We start from the raw sequence: 19,846 nt of genomic DNA, 5'->3' as shown, positions 1-19,846 counted from the left end.
GAGGTTGGGCGGCCGCATCGGAGGGCGCCGCTGCCCAACGGCCCAAGGGATGGTGCCCCTAGGGTCCCTCGCGCCCAAAAGATTGAGCTTAAATGACAACTCCCCTCCCAACAGCGCTTTAAAAGCGACCCCTCCCGAGGTAGGAGAGGCGGGAGAACTGATAGGTGTTTCCGCCTCCCGCAGCCCAGGGCAAGGACATGGTCCTTTTTTTTTTTTTTTTTTTTTCCCACGCAGCACCCTTCCCTGAGACCCACTGCGATGGCCGTTTGATGTTACTCCGTGGGCCAGAGAGGGCCTAGGCCCTTGCTCTTCCTCGCCCCCTCTCCCATGGGGGGTGGAACCTTGAAGACCTAAGCGCCCCCCAACCCCGACTCCCCGAAGCTTAAAGGGGCGTGGCCGCTCTAGACGTAGGCTCTGTCCCACTGCCCACGGGGTACGCTCCCTTCCCAAGTATAGCCGGTGTAACGGTAACCACTCCCACCCGCTCCCCCGGTTCAGGACCACTTTTTATAATACTTTTGTAATCTATTCCTGTAAATAAGAGTTGCTTTGCCAGAGCAGGAGCCCCTAGGGCTATATTTATCTCTGAGGCATGGTGTGCTGTGCGACAGGGAATTTGTATGTTTATACAGCAGATGAGCGAGCCCTCGCTCAGGTGTTCGAAATAAAGACGCTAATTTATACTGCTGTGGCTCCGGCTTTCGCTGGGGTTGGGGGCAGGATTTTGACCCGGAGAAAAATCCGCAAACGAGGCCAGCTGTACCGCAGCGACCCCTGTAGGCGGCAGACGGATTGGAAGGAGGAAGCCTGGGGCCTGCAGAAGGGAGGAGTGCATACGTTTCCATTATGTGAGGAAGTTCCTCTGACTGTGAGATACGTCACCACATACCGGTCGGTGGTTCTCGTGTCAGGATGGCTATTACAACGATCTGAGTAGTTAAAAGAAAAAAATCCATGCCTGGCCCCTGCCACCCAGAGATTCTGATTTAATGCATCTGCCCCAGATAACCCCGGCCAGGTACTGGAATTTTTCAAAAGCTCCCCAGGTTTAATCTGAAGTGTGAACATGGTTGCGAATCACGCCCCTCCATACACACAAAGTGAAGCTAGGTATGGTGTCCAGAAGGATCACTGAAAAGTCATGTCCCCCAAGTGCCACTCAGAATTCTCATAGGCATAGAGGATGTGATAAGGGACTCACAGCATTATGAAGAAAAACTAAATGAGTGTGAAGTGGCATTGTAAGCTGCATGGTACTTCAGGCTCTCAGTGATAGGTGCAATCACAAAGGGATGGCATAGAAGGCCAGACAGGAACAGACACATCTACTCTAAATAACCCAGCACCTACAACATCCTGGCACTGAGATCTCATAAGAAGACAAGAGCCAGAGCCTGCAAGGAGACAGGCACGTGCAAACCTGCATCATCACAGGTGGCGTGAGTGCTCTTATCAGGCTATAAACACCCTAAGAGCAAAGGAGGGGCCATTGATCTAGCTAGGGTGCTGGGGAGGACTTCCTGGAAGAGATGCCATTTGAACTGTGTCTTGAGAAACAAAAGAAGACAACATATGCACAATGCCATAGGCTCCCCCCCACACACACACATACACACAGGGGAGATACACACACACACACACACACACACAGAGGCTCTTCTGGATGGCCTGGCAAAGTTCTGCCCAACCCCAGCCCCTAATTCACATACACCGGTCACCAGGATCTCAGTGCCTCCTAAATCCCACCCTCAGACCCTTTTTTCCTGAAAATCCTACAGGCCAACTTTCAAGGGCTCTTCTCACCAAAGAGGGCCAGGTGTGGAGAGGGCCTGGGGCATGCAGGCAAGATGTAATGCCAGAAAGAAGGGCAGAAGATCTGCTCTCTGCTCTCCCCAATGTAGGGCCCCTGGTGAGCTCTGTTACTAATGATCCTCACCTTTTCTTCTGGCTGCTTCCCCGGATGTGTCTTTGATACCTGTTGGGGCTCATTCATGAATTCTTTGTACTGTCAACACCTACACTTGATCTGGCACAACTGTCTTTATTCCTGTGCCTTCATGAATTCTGCACTGAGGGAAACAATCGCATCTATGAAGAAGGCCCCAGTAGTCGATAGGGAGATAGTGGGAATTAGAAAAAGATGTTCCTTCTTTCCCAAGGACACTGCTCTGCACCAGGGTTCATGGCTAGGCAAACAGAGAGCAGGCTAGATTTCAGCCTCCACTCACCTCCTCGGCCAGGTGCACTTGTTAAGTGAACAACCTACACAACTGTTCACAGAGCCTTGTGTATGGAGGCCCTAAGGAAGGGAGGGAAAAGGAGGAGCCAAGGATGACTTCAGGCTCTGGTTTGCTTCAGAGTGGATAGTGGCGCCTTTACAGAGATAGAGACCTTAGGTGAAGAAGCAGGCATGGGCAGATTTAGTCCAGGACAGGTCCAGTTACAAGTGACAGAAACCCAGTTCAAACTAGGTTAAGCCCCACAGGTTGGGCGTTGGAAGGACACAGGGCAGTTCACACATGGACGTAGAGCTATAAGCACCACAGCTCCCACGGGCCTTGAAAGCCCAGATTGGAGCCCCTCTTACTCTTCCACACACCCCCCTCCTTGCCTCTACTTGCCTTCACTCTCTCCTGGTCCATACTGGTTTTCTCCAGCAACTCAGGGGTTACCTCAGATCTCACCGTTTAACTCCAGTTAGAAAATTCCCAGAGAAGAACTCTAACTGGACCAGCTTAGATCATGAGGCAGGATTTGAACCCAGGCAAGGAGGCTCCAGAAACTGCACTCTTAGCTGCCTGGCCCCATAGCCCGTGCAGAGGAAGTCAGGAGAGAGGAAGGAGAGAAAGTCAGGAGGGAGACAGGATCACCTGGTGGATGATGGGATTTGAGGTTCCCTCCTGGCCTGTCCTTCATCTCAGTCCCCTGGTGGGGGTGGGTAAGAGGGGGAATTTAGCTGAACCCAACTCCATTTGCAGTGTAGATGAAACATCTCTGTTCTTGGGGCCATTTTCACCTGGGCTGGGTCTGAGGACACACTGGGTCATGCTCTCCATAGAGACATATGCGTGTCCCCACACATGTGCTTACACTACAGCACATGTGTCCCCAGAGCATACAATAATCAGAGGCTGGTGTACCTTGAAGCCAATGAAGTTTAAGCTTCAGGTCCTCTCCCAAATAAAATATTTTAGCAAACTGATTATGGCCCTTGTCTCTATTCTGACTTCCCCCTTGTGTTGGGTGGCATTTATGGGCATGTTAGGGTCCTCTCGAAAGGTAAACATTTTGTTTGGGTTTAGTGGAATGTATTTTAAGTAAATGAAAGATAAAACAGAAGCAATAGTGATGAACAGTGAAATCATTTACAATGATTCTGATATTGAGAAGACAATTGTATCCTGCCAAACATATTTCGATCATACCAAAAAGTAGTTTACTAAAACAAAGACTTACTTTTGAATGGAATTATTGAAAAGACTCCTGTATTGCTTGATAATCTAAACAAAGAAGTAGTGAATTATATGAACACACTGGGGAAAAGATTAAAATTTTTTGCTGATCTAACACATAATACTGACATCAACAAAGAATAAAATTTATAATATGCCACTATCACAAGACCTTGACATCAACAAACTTTTAAAATGAACCCTGCCAATTTAAAAGCATTTAAAATGAATCACCACGCAGGAAAACTTAAAATACTCTTGAACTCTTATAGTCCACAGATGAAAGAAACTTGATGGAGTGCCCCCAAATTTGACAACAATCTTACAGCTGTGCATTTTCAGTACAATTTCCAGTCGACATTTCCAAGAGAGTGGTGAGCCTCACAAAATCTTCCCTAGATCATCAATGATATCAAACAAGTTTTGCTCAACCAGGTTGAAGGAAAGACTGAATTATATGAATTAGCTCTCAATTCTCTGTATGATATTATAGAATGATATTATATGATATAGAATGATACTCTAGAATCACATGACGAGGCAGTTAAAGAATACGCAGCCTGATGTAGGTGGAAAGGAGAGGGCAAGACTGAAAAAGGCAAGAAAAAGGAGCTCAAGGAGGAAGGCAGAAAGGAGGAGGAGGTGAGGGAGTTAAAGACAAAAATGCTGATGGTGCTAATGACAGGGAGAGCAAGTTGGTTCTAGCTCAGTTTTTTCTCACTGTAAAACACTTCAATCCTCTGCACCCAACTCACTAGTAAGGATTAAAGGAAAGAAATTAAAATGCAAGGCTGTGTCATATTCATTTTTATACCATACAAGGTCATTTTTGTAGTTAACTTTTTTTTTTTTCAGATAACATTTAACAGTGGGTTTTAATTCATATAGAACTTTCCCGGTTGCAGGCAGGCAGCGAGACCAGGTGACGTCAATGGCCACATAATTCCTGGTATCCAGGCCCGGCTGTGCCACCGACCAGCTTGGGAGACCTTGGGAATGTGACTGAACACTTCTAGACATGGGCTTTCTCTCTGAGTAGTGAATTAGTAAATTTAAAAGTATGTCCCAGTTCTGAAATTCTTTAGTAATTCGTCTAAAGCATTTCAGAGTAAGAAAAACATAACAAAATAGGACTTTTACAGATAAGGGAGCTGGAACCCTGACAAACAGGTTTTTCTTAGCCTAAGTAAATTATTTATAGCCTCCTGGTTTACTGATTCTTCTTTTACTTTTTCCAATTTTAAAAATTGAGTTATAATTTACATACCATAAAGTTCACACTTTTTAATTGTCCAATTGGGTGATTTGTACTATATTCACAACTTTGTACAGCTATCACCACTACCTAATTAACAGAACATTTCCCTTGTTCCGAGAAGAAACCCGTACCCCTTACCAGTCACTCCCCACTCTCCTTCCTCCCCCTAGCCCCAGGCAACTACTCTGCTGTTTTCTGTGTCTATGGACTTGCCTGTTCTGAACATTCCATATGAACAGAATCACACATTATGTGGCTTTTTGTGTCTGGCTTCCTTTACTTAGCATAATGTTCTCAAGGTTCATCTATGTTGTAGCACGTAACAGTGCTTCGTTCCTTTTTATAGCTGAATGCTATTCTATTGTATGGATACATTACATTTTGTTTATCAGTTCATCAGGTGATAGATATTTGGCTTGTTTCTATTTTTTGTGGCTATTATGAATAATGTTGTTATGAACATTCATGTACGACTTTTTGTGTAAACATATGGTTTTAATTCTCTTAGGGATGTACGTAAAAGTGAAATTGCTGGGTATGTCACGACTCTGTTTAAATTTTTGAGGAACTGCCAAAGTCTTCCCCAAAGCAGCTGCACCATTTTACATTCCCATCAGCAACTTACGAGGTTTCCAATTTCTCTGCATCCTCGACAGCATTTTTATTGTTCGTCTTTTTATTTTAGCCATCCTAGTGGGTGTGAAGTGTATCTCATTGTGGTTTTGATTTGCATTTTCCTAACGACTAATGACGTTAGCATCTCTTTGTGTGCTTATTGGCCATTTGTAAATCTTCTTTGGAGAAATGTGTATTCAAATCCTATGTCCACTTTAAAATGGTATTGTTTGTCTTTTTACTGTTGAGTTATGAGAGTTCTTTACATCTTCTAGATACTAGACCCTTATCCTATATATGATTGCAAATATTTTCTCTCATTCTATGGGTTGTCTTTTCACTTTCTTGATGTTGTCCTGTGAAGCACAAGTTTTTTGTTGTTTTTGGAGTCCAATTTATCTATATTTTTATTTTGCTTCTTGTGTTTTTGGCATCATATCTAAGAAACCATGACCTAATCCAAGCAAGAATTTTACAGTTTTAACTCCTATCTTTAGGTATTTGATCCAGTTTTAGTTGATTTCTCTAAATGGTGTGAAGAAGGGATCCAATGTCATTGCTTTGTGTGTAGATACCCAGTTGTCCCAGCGCTATTGGTTGAAAAGACTACTCTTCCCCCACTGAATTGTCTTGGCCCCTTTGGCAAAAATTAATTGACTGTAAATGTGTGGGTTTATTTCTGGACTCACAATTCTATTCCGTTGGTCTGTGTGTCTATCCTTACGCCAGTACCACACAGTCTGATCACTGGAGCTTTGTCATAAGTTTTGAAATGGGGAAATATGAGTCCTCCAACTTTGTTGTTCTTCAAGATTATTTCAGCCACTCTGGGTTCCCTGAATTTCATGAATGTATCTTTAAATAGCTCTGTCCTGGTGGTGTTTCTAGTGGCCATAAACCTTGCCTGGTAAAATATGGGAGCTGTGAAGTGACATGCAAATGTCAAGCAGGTTCTTGTTAGCACAGAAAAAATAGTTACAGGGGAGGAGGATGATTTTTTTAATTTTCATTCATATTTGATACCGCTTTAATAAAACAAATGTGGTTTTGTGAATGGAACATCATTCTGTAATTGCAAAAAAAAAGTTAGAACTGTTTTTGTTGACATCATGATTGCTTCCAAGTAAATATAACGTATTTAAAAGTATTATGCAAGTTGTGTCAGGCAGTTAATAAAAATATTAAACTTTTTGGATTTTTAAAAACGTTTTTACTATTTGTCAGCTTTCTAAAATTTACATTTGGTCCTGATTTCTTTTCTAAGTCTAAATAAATATTGACTTTTGTACCCAACTTTCTATTCTTCCTTTTTAAAGTGTGGCCCTCCCCCTCAATGTCCAAACTACAGGCCTCACAGACCCTGGACCCAGTCCTGCACACACTGCCAAACAGGCTGACCTGCAGGCTGGCTCAGGAGCACACACCGGAGAATCCATAAGCTCCTATAAAGGAGTCACAGAGGGAGGAATACAGCCTTGGGACGGCCACGCGTCTCCATCTGCTTCCAGGAGAGCTTAGTGGTCCTTGCCCGTTCCTGCTGGGAACACTCTTCCTGAGTGCCTGCGCCCACTTGTCCTTCCTACCCATATGCACCTCCGACCATCTTCATGCACCTCTCACCACAACCATCACTATTTCCCCACTCCCTGCCTCCGTCCCCAGCCAGCAGCCAGAGGAGGCCCATCTTCCCCAAAGTCAAGCCTAGGGAGGGCTGATGCTCTGCCCCTGGGGCCATACTGCCACTCTGAGGGAAGGATGCTGCTGGGAATGGCAGGAGCCCATGAGAGAGACGTGGGGTAAGGGCTCGTCACAGAGGGTTTGGAGGCGGTGGGTAGTCCTGAGGAAGTGGGGAAAGAGAAGGAGAGAAAGTGAAATGAGAGACACTGTCTTGTTGAATTCTCACAAAATATTATTCCCTTTAAGCAGACGAGGAAACAGAAGCCTAGAGAGGGCAAGTGAGTAGTTTACACAGCTAGCAAGCAGCAAAATGAGATGTGTAACGAAGCATTTCTAGATAAGTGGTTATCTCAACCAGAGGAAATTTTACCTCTCAGGGGATAGTTGGCAGTGTCCATAGACCTTTTTAATCGTCAGGAATGGGGAAGGGGTTCTACTGACCTCTAGTGGGCAGAGTCAGGAATGCTGCTAAACATCCCACAGCGCACAGTACAGGCCACACAGCAAAGGATTATCCGGTGCAAAATGTCAACAGTGTAGAGATTGACAAACCCTGGCCTAGCATTTCCCTGGAGTATTCTTTACCTTGGCCCCTTTCTAGACTTCCCCTGGCCTAAGAGATCTGGGATCCACTGGCCCAGGGGGTCACAGGAAGGAAGAGTCATACGCTCCATCCCATTCCCAGGTTAGGTACCAAGTCAGAGCTCAAACTATGAATCCCCACTACGGTACCTCTAGTTTCACTCTCTCTTGTCCATTGGAGGGAGGAGTTCTGGTCTGAGGAGGAGATGCCTGTGGGTTGCCCTATTTCCCAGCACCCCCAAGCCTGCTCTGTGCCTAGCTTAGGTTAGTTTCCAGATGTGGCCACAAGATGGCATCCCAACCCATCAGGAATGCAAAGGCTGTGGGCCTGGGAGAGAGCATATAATAGGGGCCAACCCGGACCAAGGCCTGGGGGTTGAACTTGGGCCGTTTCCAGAGCCTAGCAGGACCAGATCTAAGGCCTGCAAGGGCCAGGTGCGACAACATAGGCCAAACTTGGTTTCAGGACTCCCTTCACATTTTTCTAGTCCACACCCAGCCCTGGCTCTTTCCCTAGCCACTCCCACCACCCCCAACCCACTAGCCTAAACAAGAGAAATTACAGTGAGATGTTATGATACAGGACTTATTATTGTTCACATCTAACACTAAAGAAACTGAGGCAAAAAGAAATTGAATAAATTGCCCAGGGTCATAGCTAGTCAATGGTGGAGCTGGAATTTGAACCCGGGCAGTCTGGTTCCGGAGATTATGTTCTTGACCACTGAATAATATCACCCTGTTGGTAGTTCACATCATCTCCCCCACCACCACCAGCTGCTGATCCCAAAGACCCTCTGGCATGGACCATAGCTTTCCTCTGCAACGGAAGGGGCAAATGGCTATGAATTGAAGTGGATATTGCTCAAAAGTAGAGAGGGTTGAGATTTTAAACTGGGCTGAGTGTCTATGATTAGTGGTTGTGGGTAAGAAGCTAAGGCTCGGTCCAGCATTTCCTCCTCCCTTCCCCAGCCCCGTGGGGCTTTTTTTCACTTTTTTTTTTTTTTTCTGTGTTGCCCTCTTGGTTTTTCTGGGCTTTCTGCAAATGCCAGCCTTCTTAAAGTGTGAAGAGGAAGTGAGAGATGGGACTTTTGCGTCCCTTCTTAGGATAGAGAAGGGGGGCATCCTTTGGGGCCTGGAGGTGCCATCAAGGATGAAGGTAAGAATCTTAAAGTGGGACAACGTGGGGTACCTCATGGGCAGCTACCCTTTCCCACCTGGGAAGCTCCTCTCTCTGCATCTTCTCTGTTTGCTTCCTAGGGGATTTTAGATGCGATGGATACACTTTCACACTCCCCCTCCCTTCAGCCCTGGTCTGCCTCTTTTTCTAGCCTTTCAGGGCCAGGCCTGACCAGGGCTTCTAATCACCCAAACTTCCCTCTATTAGGAGCCCCTTGCCTCTCTCTGTTTCTCCCTCTGCTTCTCCCCAGCATCTGGGGGCATGCTTCAGTTTCCCTTCATGGCTCATCATGGGGAGTGGCCTGGGTGGGCTCTGCACCGACTCCCCAAGAAACTCTGGGTAGATCCCTCCCCCTGGTTAAGGGCTCTAGACTCCTGTAGCCTCTGACACTAGGATTCTAGGATCCTAGCCCCTCTCCTGGCCTTTCTCAAATCATCCAGCCCTTAATGAGGAGCCATTGTGCTCTGGGCACTGTGGAGAGAAGTGAGCAAGAAGCAGCCTGGAGAAGGTGATAGTCCTCTTTTTTTTTTTTTTTTAAATGAAATGAGCTGTAGTGAAGGTTAGAGAGCCACGCTCTGATCCATATGGTCTTGCAGGAGAGGGAAGAGGTGGAACTCTGGGCCCCTGTGGTTGGTGGAATCACAGAAGGCTTCCTGGGGGAGAAGAGGAGCTGGACATTTGTCTGAAGGGAAGGTTTGAAGAGGCCCCTTTCTTGTCTCTCCCCACTTTGATTTCTCACTGTATGTGTGCATCTCCATCTCTCTGTGTCCATCTTTTTCTCCTCCTTCTGGGGACTCCATTTCTGTTTTATTACCTTCTTGATTTGGGGCAGAACTTTCTGAGAATCTATACCCTGGAAATCTGAATTTGGGCCAAGTTGAGCTGCATCAGGTCCAGCCTCCTCATGGGTAGGGGATGGGGCTCATGCTGGCCAGGGTGAGAGGGACACTGAAAAGTCCTCTCACCCCTGTATTACTCTGAGATTGAAGGGGAAATAGTTCCCATTTATAGGAAGAACACAGATCAATCTCTGGAGGGAGGAGGGGCCATCTGGCCTTCCTGGCCCCAGACTCCAGGTCTCTCTTTGCCTCTGCCCATCTCTGCCCCTGTTTCTGTCATAATTCTGCCTCTCTTTGTCTGTCCCCTTGTCCTTTTCCCATGCCTCAACTCTTGCTCTGCCCCTTGCCCCTCTCCAACCCAACTCTATTTCTCCAAACTTTGTCCCAGCACACACAGATTTCACTGGGGCTGGGCTGGGCTGGGATTTCCCTGGCCAAGTGAGGAGAGAGATATCTGCAGCACAGCTTTGTCCCCGGGCCCACAACCAGGTCTGTGGGTCAGTGTCGAGGGACAGCTGTCTGCACAGTTAGCAAGTGCCGACAGGTAAATAAGCCTTGTGTCTTCTTAATTAAATCGCCTTTTGCCCAGGCAGCCTTGTGTTCGATTGGGCTGGACTGGATCAATAAATCTCTTTCTCAGCTCAGCTACCCCTGGAGCTGGGCCTGATCTCCCCAGCCCTGCCCAGGCCCACCCGCCTGATTCCCTGATGTCCTGGAGCCCCCGGAGGGCAGGGTCTCTTGTGCACCGGTGCCTGGGACGGAGACTGGAACAAGTAAAGAATAAAGGAGTGATTGCTTGATTGAGTAAACTGAGGCACTGACAGTAAACATGAGCTAGGAAGGCTTGGAGACCCAGACTGCAACTCCCATCCCAGGGTCAGTTGTAAAGCCATGAATCACAGCAGGGAGCTGCTCCTATCCAGCCCCCAGACACAGCATCAGTTTCCTATCCAGGGCAGCTGAAACTCTAGGGGAGAGGGGGACTGTCAATGTTCAGGACCACTAGGGGCAGTTGCTTCTTCTGACCTCTAAGGACAGAATGCCCCTTTCATAAGGGATCCCCACCTAAGGACCCCAGGCTAGTATAGGAGGATCAGTGAGCTGGGATCAATATGGCAGAGTATGTGGCACTCATGGGAGACTAGGGTCAGCCTGGAGTTAAGAAGGGCCCAGGGTCAGAAAAGAGTTGAAAGGGGTTAATAGGGGTCCAGGATTATTGGGTTGTTAGTAGACAACTTGGAGGACAACACAACCTAGTAGAGGTGTGTGTTGTGTGTAGAGGAGCGTGGGAAGTGTTATTTTGGAGTCCATGCAAGAGGGTACCCAAGGAAGGGTCATGGGGGCTCCAGCTTTCGTGGAATGGTCGATATTAAAGAGCTTCTTGGAGCGGTCACTACTGGTCCAGGTCAAGGTGTCTCTGATAGCCGTCAGAGGTGCTTTGTTTCACTAGGAGATCAAACAGCCCCTAACTTGGAAAGAGAGGGGAGGATACCGACGCCCTTCTCACTTCAGTCTGACCTGGGGGCACGGGTCGAGACGTCTCCCGGAGCCCCCGCCCATCCAGTGGCGCTCCCCGAGGGCGGAGCGTCGGCGGGTTCCCCAGGAGCAGCAGGATCGGTGAGGGGCGGGCGCCCCCAGCGCCGGGGTTGAGGGAGGCCGGGCTCCGCGCGGGGCTGGGAGGGGGGCGCGGAATCAGGGCTTTTTAGGACCCAGCGCGGCGCCTCCCTCCGGGGGCGAATGCGGCTGCGCGCGCCGTGTGCCCGTGTCCGGAGAGCGGCGGGCTGGACGCGGACCGCGCGAGCGAGAAAGCGAGCCAGCTAGCCGAGCAGCAGCCCCGGCGGCAGCAGCGTCGCGGCGGCGGCGGTGGCCGCTCCGCGGCTCGCCTTCCGGGCCTCGTCAGCCTTGCTTCGCCGCGCCCAGACCCGCCACCCCCGCCTCTGGGCCCCCACCGCCGCAGCCCCCTCGCCTCGGCCGGCAGCGCCAAACGCCTGTCCGAAGCGGGGCGCGGAGCGCGGGGCGCAGAGGCACCGGAGCCAGTGCCCGCCGCCCCGCAGACCGAACCCAGCCCAGAGAACCCTCGCTCGGCCCGGCGAAGCTCCGTGACAGTCCGGGAGCTGTCCCTTCAGCACCGCCGCCGGAGTCGGAGCCTGAGTCGGAGCGCAATCCAGCGGAGAGCCCCAGCTCCAGCCCGAGCGCACCGAGCGCTGCGCTCCGCGGCAGCCGCACCGATCAGCAACCCCGGTGCTCCTGCCCAGGGGGCCCGCCATCTCCTCCGAGAGGCGGGGAGAAGGAGCGAGGAGGGCGGGCGGGCAGGCGCGCCCGCCGCCGGGGGGAGCAGGCAGCCAGGCAAGGAGAGGGAGGGGGCCGGAGTCCGCCCTGCGCCCCGAGCTGCAGCCGGGCCACGCAGGGAGGTAGGCAGCGGGCATCCATCTCCCCCGCGCCGAGAACGCGCTGCAGCGACCACCTCACAGCAGAGCGCGAATTTCCCGGCCCCCTCTCCTCAATTCCCCTCCCCCTTCCGGGGGCTGGTCTGTGTCCAGCCCTGGGAGCAGCTGACCTTCCTCCAAAAAGCTTTGTGTCGATTTCTCCATTTTCTCTCTGAGATGGGGACGGGAGCCCGGTCCCCCCACCCTCTTTTCCCTCCTCCTGGGGCTGGTCGCTGAGCGCCACCCCCTCCCTCCTTTCCTCCCTCGATCTCTCCCTCCCTTCTTTCCTCCTCTGCCTCCTCCGCAGCCGGACCAGCTCCCTCCCACATCTGGCGCCTTGAGACCCTGGGGATCCCGCGCACACTCCCTTGGACCAGCACCCGACAGCAAGCGCCCTGAGGGGCTTGGGCCGCTCTTGGGGTGGCCAGAGCCGCGATCCTCTGTCCCCCCGACGGCTGGGGGGAGGGGGGAGGAGGCCACAAGCCCCCCTCCCCGGCGCCAACTCCCCCTGGCGGCCGCTCCCATGGGTGTCGCTGGGCCGCGCCATGCCTAAGGGGGCGCCGCGATGGGCCAAGGGGACGAAAGCGAGCGCATCGTGATCAACGTGGGCGGCACGCGCCACCAGACGTACCGCTCGACGCTACGCACGCTGCCCGGCACGCGGCTCGCCTGGCTGGCGGAGCCCGACGCCCACAGCCACTTCGACTATGACCCGCGTGCCGACGAGTTCTTTTTCGACCGCCACCCGGGCGTCTTCGCTCACATCCTGAACTACTACCGCACTGGCAAGCTGCACTGCCCGGCCGACGTGTGCGGGCCACTCTACGAGGAGGAGCTGGCCTTCTGGGGCATTGACGAGACCGACGTGGAGCCCTGCTGCTGGATGACGTACCGCCAGCACCGCGACGCCGAGGAGGCGCTGGACAGCTTTGGCGGCGCGCCCCTGGACAACAGCGCCGACGACGCGGACGCCGACGGTCCCGGAGACTCAGGCGACGGCGAGGACGAGTTGGAGATGACCAAGCGCCTGGCGCTCAGCGACTCCCCAGACGGCCGGCCCGGCGGCTTCTGGCGCCGCTGGCAGCCGCGCATCTGGGCGCTCTTCGAGGACCCCTACTCATCCCGCTACGCGCGGGTAAGTGGCAACTTGCCCATCAGAAGAGCCAGGCAGGGAGGCAGCGTCCTCTGCCTCCCGCGGGCAAGGATGGATTTGAGAACTGGCGCCTAGCGAGTGAGAACTGAAAGGGGTGTGTGTGCGCGCGTTTGTGTACATAAGCGTTCGTGTGTAACAGAGTGACTCTTTTCAAGGGTGACTAGCTTTGTACATATGTAAGGTCTGTGTCTGTATTTCCCGAATTTAATATGTATGTGTGAGTATGAATGGGTGTGTTTGTGTGTGTGAGTAGATTGTGTGTGCCTATTTATGTAAGTGTGGTGGTGTATATTTCGGTGGGTAAAGTATGTAGTGGATGCGTGAGCATGTGTGTATGTTTGAGTGTGCAGGAGTGCCTGTTCATGCATATTTGCACCGCTACAACTGAACAGGGTGAAAGTATGAACTGTCCTTCAGATTTTGGACTGGAGCCCTTCCTCTCTCCTGGGGAAGGGGCATGGAGAGCCAGCCAGGGCCCACAGAAGATGGCTTGAAACCTGGTCTGATGCTTGAGACAGACCACTCATCCCCAGGAAGCAGCCTCAGGCCATCCTGGGGAGATGATCAAGGGGGGATTTTCATGGCTAATTAATTGATAGTTGGTGGAGGGCTGGGCTATGGGGAGGGGGATGTGATCCCTCTGAGATCTGCTCCTGGGAACAGACCTGCCCTTCTTCCCTGTCAAAAGGCGAAGGTGCTGGAGGGGGCCACTGGGCTTCTGTCTATGTCTGTCTCCTCTGGCACCTGTCTGGGCAGAAAGGGGGTCTAAAGGTGGAGCCAGCAAGAACAAGGTGTGTGACAAGTGGGTGTGTCTTCATCAGCCACTCCCCTTTAGTGACAGCAGCTTGTTGCCAAGGAGAAAGGGCATCCTCAGATGGCCTCTCTGGATCAGTTTCCTCATCAGTAAAATGGGAGAGGGGGTCTGGTGAATTCTAAGGGCCTTTGCTGCTTAACTGAGCCCAAAAGGGAGATACCAGTTAGCAGCCACCTACCCTGGAAGAGACACCCCTTCCCTTTGCTGGGCTCTGTCCTCAGAGGCCTGAACAGAGCTTATGGCATGAGGGGGAGGGTCAGAGTTGGGAATTTAAAGCAGAGACCCCCACCCCTCCATGTGTAAGCCACCCCCCAACCCCCTACCAGCCAAAATGCTGCCTCTGCTGCCCTGCTCTTCTTTCCTGCTCCACTTCCCTTCCCTCCTGCCTGCTGGAGTCCAGGGATGGAGGTCTGGGCAGGGGAGAGGGCAGGAGTGTCTGCCCAGCTGACTCCAGTGGGGAAAAAGGACTGAGAGGCACTGAACTGTCCACAGGAAGAAAACAAAAAAGGCTGTGTTTAGGCACAGGCCTAGTAGATTTTTACTGAGATAGACCACTCAGTGTTAGCATCTGAGAGACAGGCAGCAGGTTTTATATATTAAATCCCAGATCAGATGTGTGTGTGTTTGATGGTGTGGGAGACAGTAATAAGGAAAGAGTTAAACCCCTTTTTTTGAGGACCCTGCCCAAGGTCACCCAGGAAGTTAGAGGCCAAGCAGGACTAGAACCCAGGTCTCCAGGGACCCCATCCTCCTCTGAGCTGGCCACTAGCTCCCTGCCATCCTCAGAGTGGGGACTGGGACCCTCAGAGGCGTCCCCTCTCCTCTCCTGACAGAGGCCACCATAGCCACGGGATTATGTAACTGGAGGCTGTGGCTGAGCTGTGGGAGGGGCAGGAAGAGGGGGACTGGGAGGTTGAACCAGCACATGTGGGTGGGGGAGCACTCTGGGCAGAGGCCTACATTAGAGAAGCTGCCCATTCAGCCTGCACTTGACCTTGGGCAGCATCTTACCACCACCACCACCACCAGCCCCCTGGCCCCAGAAGCAGAGTACACTCAACTTCCTCACTGTCCTCTCAGTCTCCTGGCTCCCTAGCTAGAGGCTGGGTCGCCCAACTCCCCCAACTCCTTGGGCTCAGCTTTAGGGCTCTGACCCATGCCCCTGGGTTTCAAAATAAGCAGGGATCATGTGGGGCAGGTTCCAGCCCCCTCCCATGTCCATCACTGCCCCTGGCCATTCCTTGGCTGTGGGGTGGCCTTCATCCCATGCAGATAAATGGGTTGGATAAATGGGGTCTCGTTGGTGTGCAAAACCTTACAGAAAAGTCCTGGCTCTCTCCAGTGTCTGTGGAAGAGCAGACTCTGAGGGAAAAGCTGAGCAGTCTGGTGGGGTGGAAGTGGGTTAGAAGGCGCTCCCACTCCCCACCAGCCTATCTGTGCCACCTTCTTTCCCCAGTAGCCACACAGAGTTGTTTCAGCTCCCTAGGGTGACAGATGAGGACACTGAGGCCTGCCCAAGGGCACAGAGAAGTGAGGGCTGAGCCGGGATTAGAACCCGGGCTTCCTGCTGCACGCCCGGCTGGCCCAGCTGCATTGCGCTGCCTCTCTGCAGCTCATCTGCGCAGGGACCAGCCGGCCGCCCGCCCGCCCTCCCCCTCCATCTCTGCTCTGCCGCTGCCACTGTCACCTTTGTTCACCCCTCCCCGACGTGGGCCCCAAGCCACCTCAGATTGCTGGGTCAGGATTTAAATGTTTATTCTGGATTCTAGAGCGGAATCCTGTGTGTGACATTGTAGATGTGCATGAAAGAAAAGCTGTATGTGTGAGAGTCTGTGTAAGAGAGATTCTGTGTGGGTGTGAGGGGTTCTTCATGTGTGTGAAAAAGACCATAAGAGAATAAAAATATGTGTGAGTGAGACTCGGTGTGTGGTGTGTGTGTGTCTCTGTGTGTTGAGACTGACTATGTGAGAGAGATTCTGTTGAGTCTCTGCATCAGAGAAATTCTGCGTGAGTGTGAAAGAGACAGATACTGTGTGTTTTGAGAGATGGACTTTGTGTGTGAGAATGAGACTGCGTGGGAGAGAGTGTGTATATAAGAGAGAGCCTGTATGTGTACGAGATGCTCTGTGTGTGTGTGTGAGTGAGTGAGAGAGAGAGAAAGAGAGAGAGAGAGAGATTCTCGGGGTATGTGAGAGACCTGAGGTGAGTGTGTTGCTGCGTGAGTGTATTTCTATGTGTGACAGTTGTGAAGCTCTGAAGCTCTGCATGTGAGGCTTTGTGCACGAGACCATCTGTGTGTGAAGCTGTGTGGGGTAGGGGACCCATGTGTGACACAGACCGTGTGTGTGTGAGAACCTGTGTGTCAGTGCCGCTGGGTGTGTTTGTATGTGAGAGGGGCGTTGTCCCAGTGTGAGTGTGCCTTGAGGAAGATGAAACTCCAGACCAGCTTCCTGCCTGCTGCCTGTATCTCCTGGGACTCCTGAGCTGCCTTAGTGAACAGTGTTGCCCCCCATTTCCCATCTTCAGTAGAAATATTGCTCTTTCCCAGACCAGTGGTGGGTGCACAGGCCAGGCAGTGAGGTCATCCCTCCCCAGGACTTGGTGGTGGCCCTGGGAGATAGGGGCTGTTTGGTTAGGGCGAGAGATCCCTTCTGAGCTCTTCGGGGGTGACAACACTAGCTGCAGCAGCTGGTTCCCTGGCCCCTCTCTCCTCCCATGGTTTCCTGGGCACCCAGGCCAAGGGAGGTCAGGCGTGGGGAGGTAAGCTGGGGCAGGAGGAGCCCAGCTTGTGTTCTGTGGTGAGGGGTGGTGCCCCAGAAACACACAAGCAAAGGATGATGATGACACTTTGTGGTAAGGACTGTGAAGCAGCTTTTTGGGGCTATGAGAGTAATTTTTGTCCCCAAGAAGGTAATGCTGTAGCAAGCTTTGAGAGACAAGTAGGAATTAGCCAGGCAGAGGGCAGGGGATGGCAGGCCTAGCGTGCAAAGCTGTGGAGGTGTGGGAGCAGCCAGGCTGTGTTGGTGAAGCCTGGGGCTGCCCTGGCTTAAAACCCACCCTCCTCTCTTCTTTGGGGACTAGTGCAAGTCTGAGGCCCTTGGCTTTTATCTATGATTTGCATGTTGTCATCAGGAACATTTTTCTGTGTCAAGTCACACACCACCAGTGGCGGTCCCTGTGTGGCAAGCCACACAGTATCCTGTGTATGTGTGTCTCTGTGTGTGTGTGTGTGTGTGTGTGGTGACATCTATCCTCCAAAGACACTGGACTTTTCAGTGACAAAGAAGTGCCAGTGGCCCCAAGCTTGAGAAGCTCCACCTCCATCTACCCCATTGCCCAGTTCCCCTCTGATGCCAGGTCTCTCTCTGCCTTGTCCCCACCTCTTTGGGACCTGGTGCCGTCCTCCTCTTCCTCCTCCACTCCCTGGGAAGGAATCTCCCCTGGCAGCTGGGGTGGAGAGCCCAGCCAGAGACTTCTGGTCCTCCCTTGGGTCCTAGCTGACATTGGGCCTTAGAGTCTTGGCTTGGCATGTGGAGAGATTGGGGACAGAGGTGCTATCTGAGGGCCCCCCTACCTCAGAGCCCACTCCCCCATATCAGGACCACACTTCAAGTCATGGTAACATGCGAAGGAGGCCCATGAGCAAGGAGAAAGGGTGGGCATGAGCCACCCCAAGTGCTCCTGCCACAGTGTGACCCCCATTCAGTTCTTCTCCCTCCTAGGATGCTTTTACAGGTACCCTCATATCTTTGAAAGGTATTCTAGCTCCGGTCCCAGTAATGAAAATCACAAACCAAGTGTCTCCTAGTCAGAGTCTCTCAGCCCTTTGCCTCTAAAATGGGCATATGATAGAACCTACCCCAGAGGGTTGATGGAAAGATTAACTGAGGTAATATGTGGAGAGTCCCAAGCCCTGGGGTCTGGCATGCAGTAAGTGCTCAATAAATGTTGGCTGCTATTATTACTCCTACTGCTTGTATCATCATTTTACTTCATGACTCTCTCTATACTCCATCCTTTGCCCTCTGCTTCCATAGCTACCATCCTGGTTCAAGCCACCATTGTTTCCCTCAGGCACACTTCTCCTGCAGCTTCCTGACTGCTGTCCCACCTCCAACTCCTGGTCCCTCCAGTTCATCCTCCACTTGACAACTGCAGAGGTCTCTTCAACTCACAGATCTGTCAGCTCACCTCCTTGTCTGCTTAAAAACCTTTGGTGCGTCCCCAGCCCATACTGTAGCCCCTTAGGCCCTGCCCACCTCTCCAGTCTCCCCTGGCCTGGTTCTCTCCATCGCTCACTGATCTCCAGTCACACTGGCCTCATTTCAGTTTCTTGTATGTGCCAGGTCCCCCTGCCTTGGGGCCTTTGCACATGCTGTTTACTCTGGAGCACTCGTTCCTCCTGGTTCACCCCTCTTCAACCTTGACACCCCACTGCAAACATCATTTTCCTGGCAATGCCTTCCTAGACCCCACAGGCTGGGTCAGGGTTCAGAACCAGTGTTTTTTCCTTCAGAGAAGCTATCTGGTTTTTAATGAAATGTTCATTAAGAGCCTTGTTTGATTCCTGTTTGTCTCTGGCTCCAGAAACTAAACTTTTTACATACTCAGTATAATAGGAGCTATTATTATGACAGATGAGGAAGTTGAGGCCCAGAGAGGAGTGCTTTCCTCAAGGTCACATGTGAACAAGTTACCTGGGGGACTGGTTCAGAAACCCAGGTCTCTAACTCCTGGCTCAGTGGTTGGGAGCCCCATCCACCTTACGACACCTTAGGGAGTGTTTGGAGTCTGGCACTCTAGGGGCAGGTGTCTGTGCTCCCTAACTCTGGGCCGTCTGGCATCCACCAGAGCTTTGGAGGAGATTGGCTTGAGCCTCCCAGAGAGGGAGGCCTGTTGCCTCAGAGGTGGGGGAGGGGAGCTGGTGGGGGCTCGTTCCAGGGCCCGCTGCTTGGGCCAGGGATCTTGGGGCCTCCCAAGACAGCTGAATATAGTGCTATGGCTATTCTGAGCAGTCCCATGACCAGTGTATTCACTCTGGACCAAAAGGTCAGGGCCTCAAGCCACTGCCTTCCATCAGCCTATGGGCCAGCCTGGCCATACCCCTGGCCTGAGCTTTCCTTCCCTGGGTGCAGGCTCCCAGAAAAGGAGGGCCTGAGAGGCTCCAGGGACAGTTAGATGCCTAGTCTTAATTCAGGGGAACCCCTTGGGTTGGGAGGGACCACCTTTCACATGCACGGGACTGTTGGGTGCTCCCAGGCCACCTCTAACCACTACCCTCATCCACTGGAGGAGAAACAGACTCAGAGAAGGGAAGATACCTGCCTAAGACCACAGAGCAGATTAGCGTGGCTCAAACTCACAGCCCAAGAATCCTCTTGGCCCAGGGCCTGGCCATTTGCATTTCTTCTGGCTCAGATTTAAAAGAATATCAAACCCCACCTGGACGCATTGTTCTCCTCTACTTACTCCTCTGATTTCCTCCCCTGACGGAGGGAGACTCAGTAGTGACCTGGCTTCTCACTTCCCTTCCCAACCCCTATCGTAGGACCTCCATTAGCCAATCAACCCAGACTTGGCCCAAATCCTGCTCTCATCGTCCCCCAAGCAGGATTTTGAGAAGCCCCTTACTTTCTTGAGTCACAGTACTAAAGGCTGCTGTTTACTAAAGCCCTTCCTAGTGTCAGACAGCTGGAAGGGTTTGAGGTAGATATTCGTATTAGATTCCCACACAAATGCCCATGGATCTGTGTCATTATTATCACACCAGTGTCACTGATGAGGCTGCGAGGCTCACAGAGGTTAAGGAACGTTTCCAAGGTCACTTAGCTCACAGGTGGTGGACCAGCG

General features: G+C 51.8%; 1 protein-coding gene across 2 annotated transcripts in view; it reads left to right on the top strand.

The window, feature by feature from the left end:
• The first annotated feature begins 11,403 nt into the window (after positions 1 to 11,403).
• KCNC1 (potassium voltage-gated channel subfamily C member 1) overlaps positions 11,404 to 19,846 on the top strand; it is a 43,898-nt gene continuing 35,455 nt past the window's right edge. For both annotated transcript variants that reach the window (XR_004139250.2, XM_010977203.3), the window contains exon 1: positions 11,404 to 13,164. Coding sequence is in view for 1 of the 2 variants with exons in the window: in XM_010977203.3 (XP_010975505.1) it covers positions 12,595 to 13,164 (570 nt within the window). In the remaining variant the exon portion in view is untranslated. The remainder of the gene's footprint in view (positions 13,165 to 19,846) is intronic.

This window comes from Camelus dromedarius, chromosome 12 (genome assembly GCF_036321535.1).
Source record: "Camelus dromedarius isolate mCamDro1 chromosome 12, mCamDro1.pat, whole genome shotgun sequence".
Taxonomy (NCBI): Eukaryota; Metazoa; Chordata; class Mammalia; order Artiodactyla; family Camelidae; genus Camelus; species Camelus dromedarius.
This window is presented reverse-complemented; position numbering and strand designations above follow the sequence as displayed.